Below are 20,972 nucleotides of genomic sequence, written 5' to 3' on the forward strand. Positions count from 1 at the left end.
ACCTCTGGTCGTGCTCCTTCTGGGGTAGTTTGTCCGCCTTTGGTCCCCACCCTGCACTCAGCTCTCACCTGCGGCTCCCAGAAGCTGTCAGCAAGTGACAGCGGCCACACCCTGCGAAACAGCTTTGACTGGTGAGGGTAGCCAATGGGTCTCCAACGCTTAGTGGGTTAGGGATTTCCCCTGCATGCGAAAACAGGCTCTAGTGGATTGGGTGGATGAGATAAAAAATGCATCCAGTGGTCAAGAAGGCAGTTTCTGCGCATGCTGTAGAGGAAAGTGAGGGATGGATGGGGCTCATCCACCTGGGAAGGTAGTCCATCTAGGAGAAGGAAAACTCTGGTCCTAAACCTACTCTGCCTTGTGGGATATCTTCAGGAGAAGAAAAGGCTAAGGAGTAAACCCTACACAAATCCAGAGTGAAGTCCCTAAGACAGTTGGATGGCATCCTGTCTGCCTCCTTCCGGCAACTCCTACATCCCAACTGGTGCTGGATGTCTTGCTCTGCTTTCCGTTGGACCACATCAGTGAGGTTCAAGACAGATGAATGCCAACAACAACAGTAGTATCATCACCTCACATTTTCTCCAAGCTGGCATACATGGTCTCTCCCCAAACACCTCTATTTTATCCTTACAGGTTTGACAGTCTTGCCAAATTACCCAGTGAGCTTCATGGCTGAGTGAGAATTTGAACCCTGGTCTCTCTGCTCCTAGTCCAACACACTAACCACGACACCACGCCGCATAATGTTTGGTCCTGGGCAGACTTGAAGCATTGTGGAATGAGCATGTGTGGCACAGGCAGCCCACCTGGCAGAAGGGGACCCCATGGCAGCTCCCTTTCTATTTCAGAAGTCACTTTGTGGAGTTTTGTTCTAAAGCAGTGAACCAGGTCTGGATGTGTGTGCAAATTCACATGTTGTTGACAGATCCTGGCTCTCCTTCCGCTTTCCAATATGGTTCGGAGCTTTTTGGCTGTCACACAATTCCCTGACAACTTGGTGCTAGGGGGAACCTCCTTGCATTCCCCCACCACAAAGATGCCAAAGATACTTTTTTTCTGTTTTTATTGTGCATACTCTTTTGATGATTTTACGCTTTGCAGTGCTCTATAAAAATGTGTTTTCATCATCATCACCACACAGACTCAGAGACCAGAAAGAGCTGAAAACCAACGACTTTATTGTCCAGTGGAGTAAATGTATTGTTTTGGGAGAGTCAAAATGATTTAAAAATTTGTTTTTCTCATAGAGGCTGTAGCATTCAGTGGTGCCCCCTTCTGGTTCCACAGAGGAACGTGATGTTCCCACGTTGCAGTATAAATGAAGCATCATTTGCAGCCAGCACTCTGAGCGAGGGTTGGGTGGCCGATTGTGTTTATACAAAGGTAGAAAAAGGGGGGAGTTGATTCCACTGGGGAGTGACGGGTTTAGCAGTCCTGCCTGAAGGGTGCAGCTATTCAACCCCACCGTCAGCAGGTCTGTAGAGAAAAGAAGATGGTGTGTCCATTACGGTCCGTATCAAAGATTAGCAAGTTAGTATGAAGTAGCTCTTCAAGACAAGAGCTCTGATGAGAAGGTGAAAATTCTTGGTTCACCAGCTTCGCTACATCAGCTCTGCAATGCTAGTCTTTGCAAACATCAGCACTAACAAATTATAGCGAACTGACTTTATATCAACAAGCAACAGCAACAATTAACTTTTCCTGGAGTGTGCACACTTGATAATAGTGGGCCTCCAATCGGGGTGGACTATGGTAATCTTTCATAATATGTCACCCTGTGTGAAGCTAAAATTTGGTGCCCCCAAATGGACCTTCTCAGTTATGGATCTTCTCAATTACGGATCTTTTCAATTTTGCACCTTCACGGCTCCAAGATACCGCACACAAATGTAAAACTTCAGAAGAGAGCTCAAGGCTCAATACTGAAAGAGGTTACAGGGAAGGAAATGTTATTTCCGGTGGGGAGCAACACACATCACTCCACAGAATTAACCACACTCATTTCTGAGGCACATACTCACTCTCTTCCGCTCAGACTGCCATGATGTGTTTGACAAAGGCTGTGGAGAGAAAGGAAAGAGTTGTGAGGAAATTAAAACTACCTGCCACCACGTTCACATGCACAGTATTTTGGTCCAGTGAGCCTTTTACACCTGTCCCCCCCCCCAATATATGTTTTCATCATCGTATTTTCTTGGGTAACAAGAGTACATACAGAGCCTCTGTTTCCAAGTCATAGAATCCTTCAAACAAGTCAGTGAGACATTACTGTTGTAGGAAATGTGGAGCTGAGGGGAGTAAAGGGGAAGACAGTAGAATTTCATTCTTTTGCACAGTATATAAGCAAAGCTTTTGTTTCAGCGTCACACAAACAGGGACTTTATTTTTGTTTGCTGTGTGAGAGACCAGAAGTTCCAGGGTGTGGTAGATTGCAGTCGGTTGGTTGCAGTGTATTTTGTCTGTGTGTGCGAGGAGGACGGGTATTGCTGGGTCAGGTTAACCATACTGATTTGTATGCTGTTGTGGGGGGATTGGCTATTGCCCTGCTGGTTTGCATACACAATGAAGGAGAGCCAAACTGGGTGAAGGCATCCTGCTGTTTTAGCTTTCTAGGAAGGCTGTTTTCTAAACAGTTTGGTACCAGTGGTCCATGTTCACTCCCAATAGATGTCTAGTTACGGCACTCCAAGCAGCTGAGAGTAAGTGGCTTATGAGTTCTTTGTCATGTGTGTTACACCTGATATTTTAAGGTAGCAGTCTACCTTTACTGCCTCTTGTCCCTCCCTGACAGATGTTTCATTAGCAAAGCTATTGCCTCTGGTGACAACTGGCCCACTTGCTCACCTGCAATCTGTTTTCCTGCCCTCACTTCCCCTTAAATATTAGGAGTTTCCTTTCTGGCATCAGCAGGTCATGAAGTGCCTAACTGCTCCCTGCATGTAGCACTGAGGCCCTAATTGTCGAATGGGCCAGTTGTGGCTTCTATATTACCAACAGTACTAGGCACTTAAGCACCTCATCCACACAGTGTTGCACATTTGTTTGCATATGAAAACTGCAACAAGCAAAGTCCAGCATCCCATATAACTTAGGTACAGAGGAATCTGCCTTGTACTTAGACGGACCACTGGTCCAGCAAGCTTGATACTGTCCACACTGATAGGCTGTGTCTCTCCAGGGTTTCAGAGGGGGGTATAATCCCAGCTCCACCAGCAGATGCCAGGGACTGACCTGAGACTTTTCACTTGCAAAGCATATTCTTTACCACAACTTGTAGATAATGTGTGCAATGTTCTGTACAGTACCTGCTTTTTAATATTCATTTGTAAACGGCTTAGAGGTTTTTCTACACTTGAGTGATATATAAATTTAGTTAACTGCGATATACAAGCTTGCAGGATCTACACTTTTATCACCACATTTCCTTGTGAAACTGGGAAGTGTCGCTGCTTCTCTTGAATCAAACTAAACTATCTACTCACCTGTTCTAAGTGATCATCCATAGGCAGGCTGTATTTTAGGGGGCAGAACTGAGTTATCTGCAACGCCATTGATCAGTTACTTAAGTATTTCTATTTATTTACTTGATTGGGGGGAGATGCCCCCCCCGCCAAGGTCATGGGCTCATCCAGACTTCCTTTTGTGCCATACTTTCTAGGCACAGGTCGATGTTTTAAAGAGCTGTGTCCAAGCACTCTTTTTTATTTTCCCGCCACTTTCCCCGTGAGAACCGCTCTTTAATGCTGAATCAGAACAAATGGTAATTTGTGTTACCCACAGATTGCCATTTGCTCTGATTCAGTGGTAAAGAGCGGGGTTTCTCTGGGAAAGAAAGAAAAGGGGCAAAAGTGTGGGGGGGGGAGAACGTTTGGATACAGTACTTCAGAGTGTGGCCCTGTGCCTAGGAAGTCTGGATGAGTCCAATATGAGTGTTCTGACACTGGGCCTACCTGCTCATGCAAAAACAGACCCAGTCTCTCACCTTCATAATTGATGCAGCCATTAGCATCTTCGTGCCCAGCTAATAGAGTGTCTACTTCCTCTTCAGTCATTTTCTCACCTGGAAAGAGAAGGAGGAGGAACAGCACATGGAAGAAGGGGTCAGGGTACATTCCCTTCAGTCCCCATCAATCCCAGCCAACACGGTCAAAGGATGACGGGAGCAGTAGCCCAGCACCTAGCATACCAAGTAGTTCAATCTGCATCTTGTGCTGAAATACAGTAACGCCTCAAGAATGTGTATGTAACTGTGTCCTGTGGACAATTGGATTCTAAACAAATACCCGTGAGTAGAACGGAAAATTGGATTTTTAAACATCGTAATTTGGCACCGAAACGGGAAGGTTTCAAACAGGAAGTCCGCCTTCCCTTTTTGTAAATAGATTAAAGCAAAGACGTTGCAAACTAAAGTCTGGAAAGCCTTTTGTAAAGGATTAAATCCCCATCGGTTAAAACTACTAAACCCCCCTTGGAAGCAGGAGAAGAGGGGGGAAATTTTAGACTGCCTAAGCCTGCAGGAGAGAGAGTGAAGGAAGATAAATTACCATCGCCTTGAACCTGGGAACGGGCTGTCAATAAGATCGACTTTTTGAGAAAGTTCATTGACTGTGAATAACGTATGCTGACAGATAGCTAAACAAGAGAAATATATTGTTTCCATTGTTTCCTTTTGCACTTGAAAAGAAGCAAATGTAACTGAAAATTGATCTAACTTTGCTGCCGGATCTTTACTTAAAAGGACGGATACAAACAGAAATTGTTTCCTCTAGAGGGAGTTCTTGAAACTGTTGCAGGAGTGGATCTGGGGAATTTTCCAGCTGCAGAGATTAAAGACCGTGGGAAACTGAGATTGACCTTGGACAAGAATGTTGACAGAAGAAGCCCTAGTGATTGCATTTTGCAAAACAAGTGCTTTATTGGAACAGCTTCATAAGAAGACGGATGTGATGATTACTAAAATTGACAATATGGGACAAAAAATGACTGAGCTGGGTCTAAAAGTGAATACCTATACAGAAATAACTTAGGATCTGATTCAGGAATCTGTTTTGACATTGCAAGCTGTGGAGAAGAAGAAGGAGAAAGTTGTTGTGGAACCTCAAGTAATTCAAGTGGATAGAGCCCTGGCCTTTCAGAGGCAATTTGACGAATATAAGCTGTTGCCATTTACGATTGAATCCAGAGAAAGCCAGATTTGGAGGGATGGAGTCCCACTTGGATTGGAGAAGGAAAGTTGGATAGATCCCCTTATGCAGGTTTGGGATCTGGACTTGGGTCAGGAGGAGATTGGAGTTGTGGGGGCCTTTAGCTTTGGAGGGACTTTGAAACACGCTCAGAAATATCGTTTGGACTTTAGTTCGGACTATGGAGAGTGGGCTGACCCGTCGAGAAGGAATAATGATATTGTTAGGTTGGAGTTTCCCCGAGACCTACTCCTCAGTGCCAAAGGAAGGAAACTAACAACAAGATCAGCAGAAGACAAAGCGAAGCTCATGCTTAGATATGAAGAAGACCTGCAGAAGGGACATGGAAAAGAGTTAAGAGCCTCGGATAGAAGATCACCAGGTTGATGGACCATATGGAATTGATAGAAAGGACTGACAGAATCCGAGTCCAGGGTGAGGAGACGGTGGAAGAAGATTGGAAAAAAGTTTTAAAAATTTATTTAGAGAAATATTGTTAAATTAATGAGTGTTAGAAAAATTGTTGGAATGAAATTATACGGCTTTAGTAGAAATGTTATAAGGAGTTAAGTAAATATAAGTTTTAGGATTTTAATGGTAAGATAAGGTTAAAATAAATTAAGACAATTAAATGACAGAAAATAGTGAAAGATGGAAAGGATTTGATGGCTTTAGCAGAAATGTTATAAAGAACTAAGTAAAAATAGATTGTTAATGGACCAAAGTGGAAAATTTAAGGTTAGACTGTCTTAAGTTAAATTTTAGATTGAAAATTGAGAAAGATGGAAAGGACTTGCTGAAATAGCTAATTGAACTAGAATACAAAGAAGGGAGGTGTGAGGAGGTCGATGAAACAAGAATAAGAAAGGTAAAGACATGGAAAGGTTGGATGTGTTTTTAAATGTTTGTGTTCTTTTTTTTGCTGTTTTGCTGTTTTATTGTATTGTTTTTTGTTCTTTTGGGGTTTTTTTTTCTTTTTTTGATGTATTGTAAGGTATTGTTTTGTTTTGTTCAATTTTTTTATTGTTCTTTTTCTTTTTCTGTATTTTCCAAACCCTTAATAAATATCATTTAAAAAAAAAAAAAAGAATGTGTATGTAACTACATTGTTTGTTGCACTGAAGGTGGTTTGATGTAAATGGCATCAACAATCAAATCTGATTTTGAGATATTTGTGATAGACCATATTTACCTTTGTTAAATTCTAATCAATTGCAGTTGATCTTCAAAACAGAATGTTGGTATGTGTTGTGTGTGTATGTATATAAACAGGTATTTGAATTTCATTTTTTAGAGGGTCATACTTGGAATCAGGAGACCTGGGTTCAAATCCATGCCATTTGCGATGCTCGCAAGGTGACATTTGGTCACTATTTCTCAGTCTAACCCATTTCACAGGATTGTAGAGCAAATGCTATCATATGCCATTGTGAGCTCCTTGGAAGGAGCGTGAAACACAGCTGTGTAGCTGAGCTCGGATTTGAATTCAGTTTTTCCCAGTTCAAGCCTGATGCTCTAGTCTATCAGCATGACTAGTTTTTTAGGCTGCAACCAAAACCCCACTTACCTGGGAGTAAGCCACATTGAACTCAGTTGCATTATTATGATAGATATCATTCATCAAGAAACAGTAAAAGGGTGCAAACAGCTTTAAGAACTTTTTCTGTGAGTTCTGGGTGTGGTTTTCTAGGCTGATTAGACACAGCTGGTAATGTGTATAAAAGAACAGAAGTCGCAGTTTGAATTTTGCCTGCAGAGAGAGAACACCCACATGCTTTGTGTTTGTTGTTTTTGTATAGCTGTAATAAAACCTTTGCTTGAGTGTCTTGTGGTTCTGTTGTCAGCCACCAGAAGAAAAAACCCCTCTAACATTTTATAGGCTTAGCCCTCTTGCACTGTAGATTGAAGGGTAACAATGATCATGTATCCTTTCTTCTAAAATAAAATATGGAGAAAAAGGGCAGCAAAAGTATCTCTCCATTTTACAGACTTCTCACTTTTTTAATAGTTCTTTGCAGGCTGTGCACTGCACCTCCCTGGAACAGAAGCGCAAGTCCTTATTTATTAATGCACGTATTCTATAGTGGATGAGAGTGCAAAAACTCACTGCCACAAGGGCATCCTCTCTATATGAAGGCCACTCCCCCAGACCTTAATGGGGAAGAGGTACTATGAGTCTCCAGTGGGGCTAGTGTTAGTACCAGGGCAAGGGGAAATCAGGATGCAAAACCGTACCTGGAGAGACCAGGGCCAGATTTAGGTTTGATGAGGCCCTAAGCTACTGAAGGTTATTGAGCCCTTTATATGTCCAGCTGTCCTGTGTCAACAACAAATTGTCACTGTTTTTTAGGTTGAATATATGCTATATGGTAATTTATGGACCTAATAGGTATCTAAAGCCATTTGCACATAACAAATAGGAACCTACACAACACAAAACACTGTTGCTGAATGTAGGCTTTATTTTATTTGTTTTTTATCTTATATTTTGGAAATGTACATCCAGTTGTTTTTTCCTTTAAACTTTTTAGGGGCCCCCAAGAGAGTGGGGCCCTAAGCTATAGCTTGTTTAGCTTATACGTAAATTCAGCACTGGGAGAGACAGTACCTCACCTAAGCAACACCAGCTTGCCTAAGGCCATCCAGTTCATTTATGAATGAACAATCATTTCAAACAAGGATTAATTGCAGCGTTGCCCATTGGCTAGTTTAGCACATCCACCTGCACCCAAAGCTGAAGTAAGTGAATGGGATGATGGCTGCGTTGAAAATGGGATCCTTCTGGGCTCTAGCATGGCTTCCTCATGTTTGGTGTGCCCCCAAAGCTGCTTGGGCCTTCTGGCAACAAACTGGTGAGAAAGTTTTGCCTTTTCACTTGGCAGCACTTACCAAGCGTGGCGAGGACGTGGCGCAATTCTGCGCCCATGACGGTGCCGTTTCCCTCTTTGTCAAAGACCCTGAGCCCTTCCACGTAGTCTTCGTAGGTTCCCTGGTCTTTGTTCTTGGCAATAGTTTGTAACATGGGCAGGAACTCTTCAAACTCCACCCGCTTAGAATTCAGCTCTAGTGGAGGAGGAGGAGGAGGAAGAGGAAAGACTGTCAACAGCAAACTAGTCCCAAGCGCTTTGCCTCACAGATTTCATGGGGCACTTCCCAGCCTACACCCTCAGAAATATGTGTCCGCTGATTGTATGCATTCCATGAGGACTGCACTCCTTCACTTGGAATGTGAACCCGAAACTGTATTTGGCATCCTGAAAATTGCTTAGCAGATGGTTTTGGGGGAGGATGGAGGACAGGCTCAGAACTGGAAGGAGGTGGTCACACATCAGCTTCTTTTGCTACACTGTTTATACTGGGTTTCTATGTAAAGGTAAAGGGACCCCTGACCATTAGGTCCAATCGTGGCTGACTCTGGGGTTGGGGCGCTCATCTCCACTTTTGGCCGAGGGAGCCGGCGTACAGCTGGGTCATGTGGCCAGCATGACTAAGCTGCTTCTGGCGAGCCAGAGCAGTGCACGGAAACGCCGTTTACCTTCCCGCTGGAGCGGTACCTATTTATCTACTTGCACTTTGACGTGCTTTCGAACTGCTAGGTAGGCAGGAGCAAGGACTGAGCAACAGGAGCTCACCTTGTGGCGGGGATTCGAACTGCCGACCTTCTGATCGGCAAGTCCTTGGCTCAGTGGTTTAGACCACAGCGCCACCCGCGTCCTTAAATTATATAAAGTATGGAAATTATACAGAAGTAAAGAAAGAAAGAATACTATATTCTATGTTTATGTTTCAACTATTGTCCTATTTTCTTTCCTTATTTTTCTCCTTTAATTGATACAATATCTCTGTTTCTGATATTCAAGCATGAGTGCGTAGGCTAATGCAGCCAAAAGGGCACCATCCATTCACACGTATCTCCTCCTTGCATGTTGGTGGTACCATTTTGGCAACATAAGCATCGGCACTCAAGCTTGAATAGTAGAACTACCGTATTTTTTGCACCATAACACTCACTTTTTTCCTCCTAGAAAGTAAGGGGAAATGTCTGTGCGTGTTATGGAGGGAATGCCTACGGGTGGCATGCCTACGGATTTTCCTCCTCTAAAAACTACGTGCGTGTTAAGGTCGGGTGCGTGTTATAGAGCGAAAAATGCGGTATTAAGAAAGCTGAAGTTCTAAATGGATGTCAGCCTCATGTCTGAAAACACCCTTCAGGGCTGATGTGTCCTGCACAGCTTCCCCCCCTTCCCCCCCATTCCTAACTAAAGATGGACAGACCTCTCAGATTTGTTTTCCCAATCTTAAATTCAGTTCACCATATTTCCACATCAACTTACTATTTTTTTCTATTTAAAAAAATTCTCAAGAAAATTCACCAGCATTTTAGCAGCCCTTTCTCCTGATAGACACATTTTTGTATGCAGTTTTTGCCTAGTACTACTCTGTACTGTACGCTTGCTTGAATTTGGAATCTATTGCCCTCAAGTGGCCATCCTGTCGGTTTCCCTTTCTACTTATGAGACAAGGAGCAAGACTCACCATCCGGCTTGGGGTGTCCCAGGACTTTCATGATCTCGGCATTTGTGGGATTCTGTCCCACGGCCCTCATCACATCTCCGCACTGGCCCAACTGGATTTTGCCATCACCAACCCGATCAAAGAGCCCAAAGGCCTCTTTGTAATCTAGGGAGATTAGACCAAAGTTTTAATGTGGTTATTTTGTGATGAGGTCTCAGAACTGGGCAAGCTGCCGGGGACCGGAGGGTTTTTTGGGGATAAAGTGTCAAGCTTGCCATGCCAGCTGTCAACTTGATGGTTCACATAATCCCAAGAAACTAGACACCGCCGTCTGCAAGGTCTGTTTAACCTGCCCAGTTTCTATCACTCATCACAGCCAATATGAAGGGAGGGAGGGAGGCTGCTGCCTACCCAAAGGGCAAGCTCTGCTTGGGATGCATCTAAAGAGAAAACGATGATGGCGATCTTGAAAGGAAGACACTGGCTATTCTTGCTCTAAATGAAAGAAGGATCTCAGGGACCTTCCTTCCAAGGGGGCATCACCTTGATCTTGGGAGGGTTTTAGTTGCCAAGGAATCATTTTTATATTTAGACAGCACCTCTAATCCCGTAGCAACCTTGGACAGCACAAAGGCATTGCAAATCAGGCACACCAAGAGAAACTTCATCTCTCAGATACCCAGGCCCCCAACTCCTCCACTAACTGAGCTAATGAGACATTCCTTCAAGTTGCTAAAGAAGGTGTCAGTGGTAAGGGCAACTGAAAGTGCAAGATAGTTAAATCAGGCACCTATAGGTGATTACAATGTTCTGTTTGTTGGAAATATGTACACTCTTTCTCTCATAATGCTTAGGGCAGCTTTCAAAATAATAGAGGGATGGTTTGGTGAGCATGGTGAGGCTTCCTAAGGACTTGCCTGCATTACAAGTGTAAATGTAAAACCACTTTCCAAGTTTATTAATGCTGAAGTCCTGTATATGTCTACTCAGAAGTAAGCCCCATTGAGTTAAATGGGACTTGTTTCTAGGAAAGTGTGGCAAGGATTGCAGTCTAAACGGTTGCTGCTCCCAGCTAAAGAACCCACATATATTGTAATCCGCGTCAGGGCTTTTGGGGCAGAAAATCAGTTTATTGATATAAGATTTAAAAATAAGAATTACTGTTAAGTGGTCGTGGAGAAAGCCAGAAAAAATATATAATTTCTTTTGTGTCATGAGGGAAATTATGAATGCCTTTGAAATAAAAGTGTGTGTGTGTGTATTTGTGCATGGAGATGTCAGATCAGAAAGCTGAAACTAAAAGTGTGACAATACTGAGTGGCTTACAAAGGTGTATTGGGGAAGAAAGGACAACTGTAATTACTGTTTGCTCAGTCTGAACCTGGAGGACTGGAGTCTATGTGAGGAGGAAGCTGGGGCAGGGATACATTATGTGACTGTCCAAGAGGATGGACTAGGCTTCTGTGTTTCCAGTCTCTTGACTCTAGCAACTCCTTTCTCCGCTGCTTATGCCATGAGACCAGAAGTAACTGTAACTCCTCTCCCACTCCCGGTTATATCTAGTACTACAAAAATTGTGATGTGATCTCATCACCACTTCAGGTTTCCCAGCAGCCAGTTAAATGAAGTGGGGGTGGGAGGACCTTGCAGAACACTGGCATCATGTTGTGCTTCTTGGTGTTCTAAATGTTATGGGGAGAGAAGGTGATACGAGGCCATTGCTTTTGATAACAGCTCCCAGTCCCTAAGAAACTAAGAGGTTTTAGGAAGTAAAAAGTAAACACCAAGATGCACACAAAGCAGTTACAGTTGTACCTCGGGTTAAGTACTTAATTCGTTCTGGAGCTCCGTTCTTAACCTGAAACTGTTCTTAACCTGAAGCACCACTTTAGCTAATGGGGCCTCCCATTGCCACCGCGTGATTTCTGTTCTCAGCCTGAAGCAAAGTTCTTAACCCGAGGTAATATTTTTGGGTTAGCGGAGTCTGTAACCTGAAGTGTATGTAACCCGAGGTACCACTGTATTTTGTTTGAGGTGGGCTGTAGAAGTGAATCAGAAATAGTTTTGCCACCAGGTGAAAGTTCATGCACTTATGTGCATCCAGGCACACCAACTTAGCCCCGCGACTGTGGGTGCAGGGGGCATGCATGTACAATGTCAGCATGCTGCAGGGTGCATGCGATGTCAGTGCTTCTGCATCTCTCTCAGGAAAGCTTGCTCCTGGTGCCTTTGGACAATCAAACTGGCTTACCTTCCAACTGCTCCTTAGTGAATTCAATCTACAAAGAAGAAAGAAAGTGGTTGGAGATCATGACAGTCACAGGAAATGGTATTGAAGTGAGAGAGAGACTGGGCAAGGTGACAGGAAGGTGGTCAAGCCCAAGTTGTTGATAGAAATGCCAAGTTATAAAAAGGAAGCACTAGGACTCGCAGAAAACTTCTTCAGCCAGAGATGAGTGGCCAGAGCAGATGCTAAAGCTCCCAAAGAAAAACTAAAGATGGAACAGGGCAGCTATGCTATGTATTTTGTCCATTTTAACATTTGACCATTTAATTTTCATTGGCGAGTAGATGTGTAAAAAATGGTCAACCTGTTTAGAGTTGATGGCCATACTGGACATTTGTATTGTTGCATTTTTTCAAAAATACCTACACAATCCATCAGGGTTAGGGATTTTGCTTATTCAGATCAAATTCTCAGGACTCTCCCTAGGCCACCCCCCTTCTGCAGACGACTCCTCGCTCTGTGCCTTCGTCAAACTCTTTGACTGTGATATTGGCTCTTGCTAGCCTGGATATTGAGATGAGTGTAGAAATCTCTGGCTTTATTGTGGCTGGAATCATGAGCGTAGCCAAGGGGGGGTCAGGGGGGATGCCCCCCAATCAAGTAAAACAATAGAAATACTTAACTGACCAATCACGTCGGTTCTGCCCCCCCAAAAAGTCCTGCTCCCCAACCAAGTCCTGTTCCCCCCAACAAAAATCCTGGCTATACCCATGACTGGAATGCAACCTCTTGTACAAAGAAAAGAGTCACACCCATTACTCTGGCCCTGCCTATCACTAGGAGGCCCTCAGAAGTTACCTCAGGAGAGAATGCAGCCCTCACACTAAGAAAGGTTCGCCACCTGTGTGTCTATATATCACAAATGTCTCCTCCATGGTCATCTCTGAATGGTTCATTTTTACTCCCTTTCTCTGTCTCTCTGTTCTCTTCTCCAATTTTCAGTTCTCCTCAGACCTGTCTCGCAATCTGCTCAAACAAAGGGTGTTTCCAAGACAAGGAGCGCCTAGAAAGATTCAATCTTGGTTTCTTTGTGGTAAACCAGAAGTGGAATTGCAATTGCTTTTCCCAAGTACCAGGGATTTTATTTTGTGTGTCCACATTCTGCTATGTTCCATTCATATCAGTGGGTGAGACACAGCTGTGTGCGACAATTCATTCTCCTTCCCCTCCCTCCATTCTATCACTCTCACCCCAAGACTTTTAAAGAACTTCCAAAATCCATATTGGAGTATACCATTTTTCGTCCAACCAACCTGTCACAAAAAAAAGCACGCAAGCTTCCCAAGTTCTCCACAATTCTTCATCAGGCCAGGTGGAAAACAGTTCTGTGGAACTTGAAAGCTTGCACACTGTTTTGTATCATTTTGGTTGGCCTCTTAAAGGCATTGCCCTAAAATGGGTTTTGGAATTTTCCTTGTGAGCCAACCCAGCTACTTTCTAATGTTGTCTAGGTTCTTGAGAGATGACTGCCTTTCACAGTTGAGGTTATTAAAGGGCAGGAGGAGGGCCCGTGAAGGATGGAGAGGCAGAGAGAGAGTAAACAGAGTGTTGCAAAGGCAGTGCATGCCAAGGAGATTTCCACACCCTCCCCTCCTACCCCAGCTCCAAGGCAGTTGGGGAGTTGCAATTTCACCTCTCTCTCCCTCTCTCTGCAAGGAGGCAATTCATCCCACCCTGCTCCCTGCCCACTCAGCTCCTCTGAAGCCTTGGGCCAAGAGGTCTGCTGCTGACTGACTGGCTGGACTCCCGATGAGAGATCCAGCAGCTTTTCACTTTCCTTCCTGCCACTGAGAAAGGGCAACTTGCTTCCTCAGCCTTATAAAATAAAATAAAAAATACTCACTCTCCTGCAATGTTGTGCAAGTACTTTGTCAGTAAACAAACAAAGAGGCAAAAATATGCTTTCCCATTTCTCTCCCTTCCTTCCCAACTGTGGAGACTCAGTTGCCCAGAACTCCTCCAAATTTTATGCTAAAACCTGAATCCCCTGAAGAGTCCAGAGGAGCCAGTGGTCAGGCCAGGTCACTCTCTCTCTCTAGCGATGGTGCCTGCTGAGTCTTCACATGTTCATTCAGAGTCTCCCAGCGGCTGCTGGATTTCTTCACTTGCCTCTTCATCTGCTAATTCACTTCCTGAGTTCAGTTCCAATGGGACAGCAGGACTGCTGCATATTGTGAACCACTTTGAGATTCATAAATGCATTAATGAAAAGGGTATGAGAGTTTTTAAGATAAAATATATAAATAAAATGAGACTGGCAGCTTTTCTCAGAGTTGTGCAAGGTAAAGCTGTTTACAATGTTATAAATATTTCACAAATTTAAAATTACACGGTTAAAAACCCACATTTTAAAGCAGCACAGAGCAATTAGATAAGATATAGGGCTTACTGTATGTTCATTTCCAGCACGTTCATTCAAATAAGTAATCAGTGTTTTAAAATATGTGGAATGGCCTTACCAGATAGTAAAAGCGGGCTTAGGTATGGGAAGTGGTGGGGGGCAGAATGATAGGGCTCATTTATGCCCCCAATGCTGCTGTACACATAGAAACCACACCTCTTGCACAAGTTGGAAGAGTACCGCTGTGAGCATCTTTCCCCCTGGAGACTGTGCTTCTCTTCTGGGTTTAAAATTATAATAATGAATTCTATCCATTAGGGGTAAAGTATTACAAATGGATGATGATGCACGTGGGTCCCTATAAAATGTCAGTGCAGAAGGCAGGTCAATTCCAGTTTCAATGCCTCATGCAGAAGCTGTCCAGGGATGCTTGCAGACCAAGGTGTGGAATTGCCACTCTCCATACACTTACTTTTCACAGGACATGCACATGGCATCACTGTCCATTAATGTCTATCCTCTGTCTTCCCTGCATTATATATGCCTTTTTTTCTGACAAAGTCTTTGCTTTTTTCAGAAGTACAGAAGAGCAGAGCACTCTCTGTAGCTGCAGATTCCCTTAGCACTATCTCTTAAAGGGCAGAGTTTGCATGTTGGCAGGGACCAACAACTCAGACGAATCTCTCACACTTTCACTATAAACTTTGCAGTGGGTGTCCTTTTATCACATTTATTCATTTTTAAATTGATCCTTTTAATTAGGCTAATATGTGTTTCTGGTTTGTTTGTTTTAATGCATCACATTTTTTGTTTAAAAACTGAACAAAATATAGCCAGAAAAATGTTATATGCTAAAAAGATCAGTGGGGGAAATGAGCAGGGTGATAAGATGTTGGCCACCACAAAGGTGTGCTGAGCTTCAAATGGTGAATTGAAGCTTCCCCATTGTCACTCACAGGAGCTGGTGTGGACGGAACATGGAAAACTATGCACAGAGAAAAAGTGCAGGAAGGCTCATGATCATGTGGAAAGACAACTGCAGTTCCGCTTATTGCTTACAACAGAGGAGCAATCTTGGAGCCAGAGGATGGAATTAACGAGCATGACTTCACTTACTAATGCCAATGGGTCTACTCTGTGTAAAGGTTAGGTGTATTCCACCCGGAGTCTGAAAGCACCCCAAACCCCTCAGTCCCCTGTGGCAGCTCCCAGGGGCCCAAAAGGCTGTGATCCAGGCATCTCACTGTACAGTACAGGGCTCCATATATTTGTTCCGTCCTGGCCTGCCCCAACTGTGTGGTTTACAAAAGATAACAACTCTTGCTTCTGTTCATCTTGCTTCCCACGGGCCTTGGGAGTAGATCCTGGAGGCAGGAAGCGTTTCCCCCAAGACTACACATGTGTGGCTATGTGTGGCTGGAGATGGGACCCAGCCTAAGGCTGGCCGGCTCATGGGGAGGCTTGGAGCACAGGGCAGGAGTGGAGGGAAAGCAGGGTGAACTCTGGATTTTTAGTTTTGCGACATGTAACACTGCAGATGAAGATATAGAAGCATGATTAGTTACACCAACAGGGTAAAGAACAGCTTCTATCCGTGGGCTGTTAGGCTGCTGAATGAAAAGATAACAACAGGGCAACTGACTTTCGGGTTTGGTGGGTGTGCGTCAGTAAACAAGGGGAATTAAGACTAAGAAAGATGAGTGGGGGGAGCTCATGTAATCTCACTGTATACAAGTTGTAAAGCTAAAGGTAAAGGGACCCCTGACCATTAGGTCCAGTCGTGAACGACTCTGGGGTTGCGGCGCTCATTTCGCTTTATTGGTCGAGGGAGCTGGCGTACAGCTTTCGGGTCATGTGGCCAGCATGACTAAGCCACTTCTGGTGAACCAGAGCAGCGCATGGAAACACCGTTTACCTTCCCACCGGAGCGGTACCTATTTATCTACTTGCACTTTGACGTGCTTTCAAACTGCTAGGTTGGCAGGAGCAGGGACCGAGCAACGGGAGCTCACCCCATTGCGGGGATTACGAACCGCCGACCTTCTGATCGGCAAGTCCTAGGCTCTGTGGTTTAACCCACAGCGCCACTCGCGCCAACTTGTACAGGTTGTACAAGTGACAAAAAAGTATTTCTATTTCTATTTATCATTGTGGATCTGCACATTTTACAGGTACTCTTTTTTCTGGTTGTTCTGCGGCCCGTGGACAGTGCAAAGGAACCCTGCGTGTTATGTGGGACCAAGAAAGGTTCTTCGCCGCGCATGCAGGTGCTGCTGTGGCCAGGCCTGGAACTGCTAGGCTAGACTGCCTCTTCCTGCATCAGAGGCCGGCCTCTCGCTGACTCTTTCAGCCTTGTGACCAGCAAAGACATGAGGAGGAGATGCTTAAGGCGCCAGGGAGGCCAATTCAGCAGGAGGTTTCTAGGGCTGGAATCTAGAGTGGGTTTAAATAAGGGCTCGCTTTCCCCTCTCTGCCATCACTCTCCTTATTGAAGCCCCTACCTCACTGTTTCAGGAATCCCGCAGCGTTAGGAGGCCATGGCTGTTGACTGAATGCCCCAATCCTCCCGCAACTTGATCCTCCCAGTCTCAGAAGGTGGCATCCCAGCAAAGGGATAGAGGTAGGATTGAAATAACTGTTCCCTGTAAAAAGCGGGGAATATGCTAAGTCCCACCCCCACCCCACCCCCGCTGGTGGCCACCTGTCCCTGGCCGGGCTTTCTGAGAATGCAGGCCAAATACCAGGCTTTTGCGCCTGCTGTTCGGACCTGTCGTTAAAATAACAGGAGCCCTTTCAATTGCTAAATTTATCTTGCCCCTCTAACCCGCTAACCTTAGCTTGCTGCCCTTCCCACTCACCATTGTCTGTTGAGATGGCGAAATGGACTTTATTTCCTGGCTGCCTAAAAGCAGCACTAAGACAGGGTTGTCATACTTCAGAAAGTGAAAATCCAATCACAAAAGTTGTTGAGCTTCTTTTTGCAAAAAGAAAATTCGCCGAAAGCTACACTTCCAGATTTCCCCAGACATTTCAAGACTTTCTGCCTGGACGCTGCTTCCGAGGGCCTGATCCCGGTTATGTCCAGATGTATGGCAGGCAGCCCTACACTAAGAACTGAAGAAGAAGCTCCAGCTTTCCATGAAGCTATGAACCCTAAAGGCCTTGAGGTCTGGTGTGGTGCAGAGGTCAAGGAAGGAACTTCCTTTAAATACTGTATGAAAGACCCAGACTCAACTCTATGCTTAGCTACCTAGCACACTGTAGTGCAGCTTTGCGCAGGCTGATAGTCTTCAGCCATTTCAGATGTTTCACCCACCTTTAGGCTAAACATGCATAGGGAGACCCATTTCTTAATTTTGTTACCATTTATTTGTAGCCTTACCCAGCTGCATGGCAGACCAAAATCCAGCAGGTACAGCTTTCCCCCAGCACAGAGAGATAGTGATGGGGAAGTGGCACCTGTTGAATTTGTGCCTGCAAAAAAGTTTGTGTCAGGAAAAAAAAAATGATAAACCTAGATTAAGCATCTTTAAATATGAGGATATAACTATATTTATATCTCGTATGCATCATAAAACTAAATTCAAACTGGGGAAATTCACTGAATGTCAGCACAAAAGTTGGAGAACAAGGGCAATCGAATTCATCATTCTGTTCCCAATAGCAGTCAGCAAGAAGTCTTTGGATGCCCCCACCACCTGGAACCCCAAAACACACTGCCTTTTGACATGGAGGGCTAATTATTTATCATGACTAAAAGTCTAGAGTGTGATCAAGTAGCCAACTTAGCTTCACACAAATCCACACCTTGCACAGTGATTGTCCTGCCTTTTCTTTCTTTCTTTCTTTCTTTCTTTCTTTCTTTCTTTCTTTCTTTCTTTCTTTTTAAAACTAGAATTCATTAGCAGCCTTGAAGGCACACAATGAACTCAGAATGGACTGAGAAAGAAACATGCCTGATTTTAGACATTCTCATTTCCCATATGGAGCTCCAGTTCCCAACACTGTATCATTTAGTCCACAGATAGTGTTAGCCTTGAACCAAGGAGACTTAGACCCAAATCCTTGCTGATGTACAATTCACTAGAGCTTTTTAACCAAGCATCTATGCTCCTTAGCTGCCTCTCTGAAAAACATGGAGCAATAGCTGTGAGGGTAAATGAAACAAATCATTTTAAAGAGCAGCAAAACTCAGGGAGATCAGCTGTCTCATCTGGAGACAACGAAATAAGTTGCAATTAAATCCTACGGTAGTTCATTCCATTTTATTTTCTGTTGCTTCAGACCCAGTGCTGACCACTTCCAATAAGAGAGGCCAGATTTCCCATGTTTTGGTGCCAGCCACAGTTAGCTGGGCAAATTTAAACACATATGAAGTTTCTGCAAAATGTAAAACTGAATATGGGGATTCAGTAAAAAGGAATGAAAATAAACAGATCAGATAAGAGTTATACATGCCATCAGTACCTTTCAATTGACACCCAGTTGACACCTACTTGGTCCCTTGCTGTTCATGAGAGAGGCTGTCTAGCTTGGAGATAATGCAGCAGGATCTTGCCAGCTATTTGGGTATCCCATAGGAATGGGATTGTCTGGTGGCCAGCTTTATAGGTAATGTGTGTGCATAAGCACATGCTGCTCCTGTCAATTGAGTTTTACTTTGGCTTTGACTCATTCTGATCTTTCTGCCAGGGGGAAATACCTGACTGCTTCAAGGGAGTTGGAAAGTAGTTTACGGAAGCCTGGAGCCTGACAAGTTTTTCAGAGAGCTGGTGGTCTGAAAGAAGAATCTCTTTCCATGGTATGTTGTTCATTCATCCCACCATTTACCTCAAATAAAGTGGCTTTGTATCGTTTCAAAAATCTGTTTGATAAGAAAAACAGGCAAACGAAACGTGTGTACCACGAGAAGTGAAGCCTCTTTCAAATCACTTTCAATTCTGTTAAAAACTATCGTCTGTCTCTGCCCGGGCTGAGGATATTATTCAAGCCCAAACGTATTTAATACTCCAAACACCTTCTGTGGAGTCGGGCTGGGTGGGTGTCTGTGAGTGGAACAGGGCTAGGCTTGGCTTCTAAAATGGTGATAGCTGCCTTGATTTATTTAGCCCCCTCTTCACACCCACTAATTCATATTAGGGTGCGCCTAATTAATTATTGCAACCTGTAACCTCCCTTTATCCACTTGTAATGCCCTGCTGCAACACTTCTCAAATTAGTTCTCTTCTACAATAATATCATCCCACAGAGCACTATTTAGTAAAAGGATAGAAAACACTTTAGAGCCAGATAAAATAGCCTAAGATCCTGGCCACCCCCTCCTGCTGCTGCTGCCTTTAACCGGCTTCCTTCCCAAGAAGAGAAGGGTTCTCTCAGGTGTCCTGTCCCTTCAACCATGTCTCACTCACCACAACTTTGGAGAGGTCAATTGGGGGATCCTTGGGCTTTGCTGGTGCTGCTGGTGCTGCTGGCGCTGGTTCTGGTGCTTTGCCTTTAGCTGCCGGGGCTCCTGGCTTCGCTAGAGCTGGCTTAGCTGCTGGTTTGGCAGGCGGGGGTACTGGCCGTTTCACTGGGGCATCCTTCTTTGGGGGCATGTTCTCTCCGTGTCTCCTGCTGGGAATGAAGCAGAGGGGAAGTCAGCAGATGTAGGCAGGATCCTCAGCTCAGGCTGGCTCTGCCCGGCTGCAGTTTAAATAGCTCTGTGGATCCTGTGATGTCAGCCCAAGAGGACTAGCTGGGTATGGAGTGGGAATGCATCTAAAAATGGGAGCATCAGTCACCTTCAGCAATGCTAGTTCCTCCCTCCATTCAAGACAGAGAGATCTCAAAGGGCTTTGCTACAGCTAAGCATCCTTTCTGAATAGCCAGGCCTTGGACGTGCCTTTGTGGCACCAAGCCAGCCAGCTCACACAGCAAATCCTCTGGCTCTCTGCACCAGTCATATGGGCTAGCAGAAGGCAAACGGGGGTGGGATTCTCCTTCTATTAACATTGCATCCAGCCTGCCTTGACTGCTGTTCTAAGTAAACTGCAGCAGCATAGGACCCAATCTATCGCGGGGAGGGTGTAACTATGGCATAATTATCTAGGAACTTCTCCATTGTGGAGTATGTTGATTCTTCTTGTTGCACTGATCTCTACACACACACACACACACACACACACACACACACACACACACACTTCTTGGAAACTCAGAATGCAGGTACTGCACACATCACAATACAGACACTGGAAAAAGCAACAACTTGTTTAGCTAGAGGGTGTTTTAGAATCATTGCAGCCTGATTGGCACAATAAACACAATGCTTTTCGTTTTGCAAAATATTCGGTTTGGGATGGATGGAAATTGGAGATACTTAGACATGGATGTAAATAATACTTCACATGAATTAGTTGCACGATCCTGTGATCCCGGCCTCTGTCTGACTGTAAGAAGTGTTTTATTTTGGGTGGGTTTCCCTCTGTGTGCAAATATCAACAGAGGTAAAAGCTTGAGACAGACATTCATCATAGTCCTCTTTCCCTCTGCTGCCCTTAAAAGTTGGACTAAGATCACTTCCAAAACAGCTAATTTAATGAGCGTTTATCCCAATTTGTTTGTGGTGAGATTAAATGACACTGTGTCAAGTAAGTGTTATCCC

General features: G+C 44.4%; 1 protein-coding gene across 1 annotated transcript; it reads right to left on the reverse strand.

The window, feature by feature from the left end:
• Positions 1–1,164: 1,164 nt before the first annotated feature.
• Positions 1,165–20,256, reverse strand: LOC308472064 (myosin light polypeptide 6-like). The gene is made up of 8 exons (XM_080996547.1): positions 20,110–20,256; positions 19,738–19,942; positions 11,953–11,980; positions 9,723–9,866; positions 8,076–8,249; positions 3,986–4,063; positions 2,025–2,063; positions 1,165–1,479 (listed from the first exon to the last, which is right to left on the reverse strand). Exons 2-7 carry the CDS (start codon positions 19,921–19,923, stop codon positions 2,035–2,037), a joined length of 639 nt encoding a protein of 212 aa, XP_080852673.1. The 5' UTR covers positions 19,924–19,942; positions 20,110–20,256; the 3' UTR covers positions 1,165–1,479; positions 2,025–2,034.
• Between the last annotated feature and the right edge of the window lie 716 nt (positions 20,257–20,972).

Source organism: Podarcis pityusensis (assembly GCF_964106645.2).
Source record: "Podarcis pityusensis genome assembly, chromosome: 2".
In the NCBI taxonomy this organism is placed as follows: domain Eukaryota; kingdom Metazoa; phylum Chordata; class Lepidosauria; order Squamata; family Lacertidae; genus Podarcis; species Podarcis pityusensis.

Excerpts from the sequence above, each read along its gene's own strand:
- LOC308472064 (XM_080996547.1), bottom strand. The coding sequence starts at position 19,923 with ATGCCCCCAAAGAAGGATGCCCCAGTGAAACGGCCAGTACCCCCGCCT. Across the intron at positions 8,250-9,722 it reads GGGACACCCCAAGCCGGATG|AGCTGAATTCTAAGCGGGTG; the intron begins GTGAGTCTTGCT and ends CTCCTCCACTAG. Across the intron at positions 4,064-8,075 it reads CCACGTCCTCGCCACGCTTG|GTGAGAAAATGACTGAAGAG; the intron begins GTAAGTGCTGCC and ends TTCTCTTTCCAG.